Below are 3,784 nucleotides of genomic sequence, written 5' to 3'. Positions count from 1 at the left end.
GGGGGGGGGAGGGGGTATTATTTTTTACAAATTAATGATGAGCGTTTTTTTGGAGTATTTATAGCTGTGAATTCCTCCGGAGGTTTACAGGGCTTAGGAATAAACCCCGTTGATGACCTGTGCAATCCAAATTATCGTTCCACTCCGTGAGGACAGATAGAGCTTCGGCCGGTAAAACGCGCGTCGCAATAATTATTCTCACGCTTATCTCTCTTGATTGTACTGAGTAAAATAAGGAGCTAGTCTCTAGCATAGCTCTACAAATAAACATATTAAAGGGAGTTGAATAAAAAGACATTACGGAGAAATGACTTAGATTTCTTTTTTTGTTTTTGGATTTTGGGGTGTATGGGTAGGGGTAGATATAGATCCATGATTACAGGTTTCAACATAAAATTGTCTGTTGTTTTTGTGCCACCATCCAGCAAACGATCACCGTTACGGTGACCGACGTGAATGACGTGACGGTCACGTGCGACTCTGTCGCCACACAGGTCATCCCTGACCCCAACTCCGTGAACTACGTGGTGGCCACGCTAGCGTGCTCGGACATAGACGACCCACCAACAGCCGTCACGTACAGCATTCTCTCTGAAGTGGCGCTGCCATCTGGGACTACTACAGCTGTATTCAGCGTAAGTACTTATGTACCTGTCTGTACTCTGTTGCGTAGGTTTGATCTCTTCCACACCCCCTCTCTCTGTCTCTCTGTCTCTGTGTCTCTGTCTGTCCCTGTGTCTGTCTGTCTGTCTGTCTGTCTGTCTGTCTGTCTGTCTGTCTGTCTGTCTCTGTCTCTGTGTCTCTGTATCTCTGTCTGTCTGTCTGTCTGTCTGTCTGTCTGTCTGTCTGTCTGTCTGTCTGTCTGTCTGTCTGTCTGTCTGTCTGTCTATCTCTGTCTCTGTCTCTATTCCCCTCACTATCAACTTCACTCTCTTTATTCATCCCTATTTTGCTTGTAAATTGATAATAATCCAGTCTTCTAGAATAATGATCATTTCCTGCCTGTTTCTTTGATACTATTATGGAAACAGACAGGAAATAATCATTATTCGAGATAATATCATTTTACCAGCACAAAATCAAACTTCATTGTAGCTTTGAAAGCACCGATGCTGTCTGTTGATATCGCTCTGGACCTTGGTGTAAATGGCTATGATTCTAACCCCAAAAGAGGCATAATTGGGATTTTGGTCTTCAGGGGAGTCTTGTTGCAGGGATTCTTGAAGTGACGGACTAAGTAAACGTGTTAGAAACTACTGTCAGTAAGGTTTCTTGAGGTAACACTATAAAAGGTTTTCAAATATCTTCTTGTAGTTGTGTTTAAGGCAACTGACCTCAAGGAAACGGAAACAAAAGGAGCCAACCTCTTGCTTCTTACACTGCTATTGTTAAAGAGAAACCTATTCAAGTGGTTATTACGCGAAAAGTTAAAATTACAGTATGCATGAAAGTAAGGAAAAAAATTGTCTTCTCGCATGCCACAGTGTCGAGCGTAACTCTTATATCACAGGCGCCGGTAAACTGTGCTATATAATTATATCATAGACGACACGACAAGAATGCAGAACTGAAAGGACATTAAAAAGGCATGTGGCATACTCCAATGGTCATCTCAGAGCTTCATCCTTTTACAGTTCAGGCAAATTTAATCTTGGCATGGAAAACATTGTAGTAGTCCCGCGACTTAAAAGAAAGAAGCCTTTCCCGCCGATATTGCTCTACAAGACCAGCGCTTGCCATTATGGGTGGTATCGTCTACTTTGTGGGAAGTGGTATTAATTGTGTTCTTACTTACTTTTACTTTTTTCTTCCGCTTGTACCGGTGGGTGTCGCGGGGAGATACAGGCGTCTGTCTGCAGCAAGGCGAGTGGCCTGTAGGAGGGACATCCCGTGAGCTCTGAGGGTGTCTGCCACAGATTCACTCCATCGTTGCCTTGGCTTTCCTCTGGCTCTCCATCCAGAATAATTGTGTTCATTGGTGGGAATCATCCGGGTAGTGACAGGTGTAATAACAAACCGCGTTTAGAAATTCATATTATAGGGGTGGTATTAAAACTGAAACCTCTTCAATGAGGCAAAGTGGATGCTGGCTATAAAAAGGATAACAAGCACGGCTGTAGAATCTAACGAATGGAGAGTTTATGGCCTTGTACTAGTCAATAACCACATTATGACCCAATGATGATATCTCCTCTGGACTACTACTACTACTACTACTACTACTACTACTACTACTACTACTACTACTACAATGGTAGTGAAAATTATAATGAAGCTACAGAATATAGGCTCTGAGCTCTCATCACAAACATGTACACGTAGCATCACACAAAAAGTACGTTGCGTTCTGAATTAAAAAGATCTAGATCTAGAGATATTTAAAAAAATCTAAAAACAAAAAAATGTCCCGTGACCACTGCTCCCCAGCTGACCGGATCGAACCTGGTGCTGACAGGCGACCCTCAGAACACAAGGTACCTGGTGACCATCGAGGCCACAGACGGCACGAACAGCACCCAAGTCGAAATCGTCATCATCACGGAGACCCAACTGAGACTCACAGCTCTCACGTCCCCTGTGACGGTGGACGAGGGTGTGTCGGGCAACACACTACACATCTTCAACTGGACTGACGTGTTCCCCTTCGCACGGGTCACTATTACGTCAGGGAATGACGACAACAAGGTGATCCTATACAGCACCTCGGGCGACCTGGTCCTCCTGTCTCCTTACGACAGAGAGACCACAGGCTCCTACAACTACTTCGTCCAGGCGTCCACCTCGTCCAATCAGGTGGCGACAACAACTCTCACAGTGGAGGTAAATGACGTCAACGACAATACTCCAAAGTTCGAATCCAGCATCTACTTCGTCTCCATCTCAGAAAACGCAATCGTTGGGACCACTATCATCACGCTCACAGCAACTGATCTCGACTCGGCTGCGTTCGGCCCTGTCGCTCAGTCTATAGTCTCTGGTAATGATGATAGTAAAATGATTTAGTAATAAAAACAGTGATTCTGATCAATATAAGAATAATAATGATAATAAGGAAAGCAATAATTGTGTCACGAATCAGGCGGTAATCAACACTTTAGACATTGTGTGAAGTTCATATTGCTTTTATCTTAAAACTCGTTAATTTTTCATGCTTCTGATTAGTAAAAAGACCCATTTTTTTCTGGATATTTTCGATTGTCAGAGGTGGGGGTCGCCTGATGTCAGAAGTAACATTTGCGAGGAAACGGCCGCTATTTTTTGGTGACTTCCAAAGCTTGAGTGTCCTTGGAAACTGAATATTTACTTTTTTGTGTCTTTCATCAACGTTTCCCTTTTAAAACCACACGTCCATTGTGCTTTTAAATGGGCATAAAAGGTGTTGAGCCATAAACGAATTCAACAAAAACTTACCAAAAGAGTGGGAAAACGACGTCGGTTTCTTAGATTTCATTATTTTTGACAAAAGCCTGTGATCCCCCAATACCACACATTAATCATAAAAAAGATATCAACTTAACAACCACAACAATAATGATAATGCACAAGCTAGTAGTGATTATAACAAAAATAGCAGTAAAATTCTTTTTTTTTGGTCAATGAACTCTATTTGAATTAGTTTGCAGCTCTGTAGGAGCAAATCAGACAGAGCCGATGACCTCTTTGGAACGCTTTAATGTTGTGGTCTCCAGAGTGTTTCCTTGAAAAAGACACGTTGAGACTAAGTTAAAATATCTATCTATCTATCTATCTATCTATCTATCTATCTATCTATCTATCTATCTAT

The 3,784-nt window shown here is 42.3% G+C and overlaps 1 protein-coding gene across 1 annotated transcript in view; it reads left to right on the top strand.

Annotated features, from left to right (window-relative positions):
* LOC101851025 (protocadherin Fat 3) overlaps nt 1-3,784 on the top strand; it is a gene marked incomplete in the record, with an annotated part of 18,111 nt that overhangs the window by 3,490 nt on the left and 10,837 nt on the right. The window contains 2 exon segments of the mRNA XM_035968763.1: nt 426-635; nt 2,428-2,977. Coding sequence (XP_035824656.1) covers nt 426-635; nt 2,428-2,977 — 760 coding nt within the window.

The sequence above is a fragment of the Aplysia californica genome, unplaced genomic scaffold (genome assembly GCF_000002075.1).
Source record: "Aplysia californica isolate F4 #8 unplaced genomic scaffold, AplCal3.0 scaffold00080, whole genome shotgun sequence".
Taxonomy (NCBI): Eukaryota; Metazoa; Mollusca; class Gastropoda; order Aplysiida; family Aplysiidae; genus Aplysia; species Aplysia californica.
The sequence above is the reverse complement of the archived record's forward strand: the minus strand, read 5'-3'. Positions and strand labels throughout refer to the sequence as shown.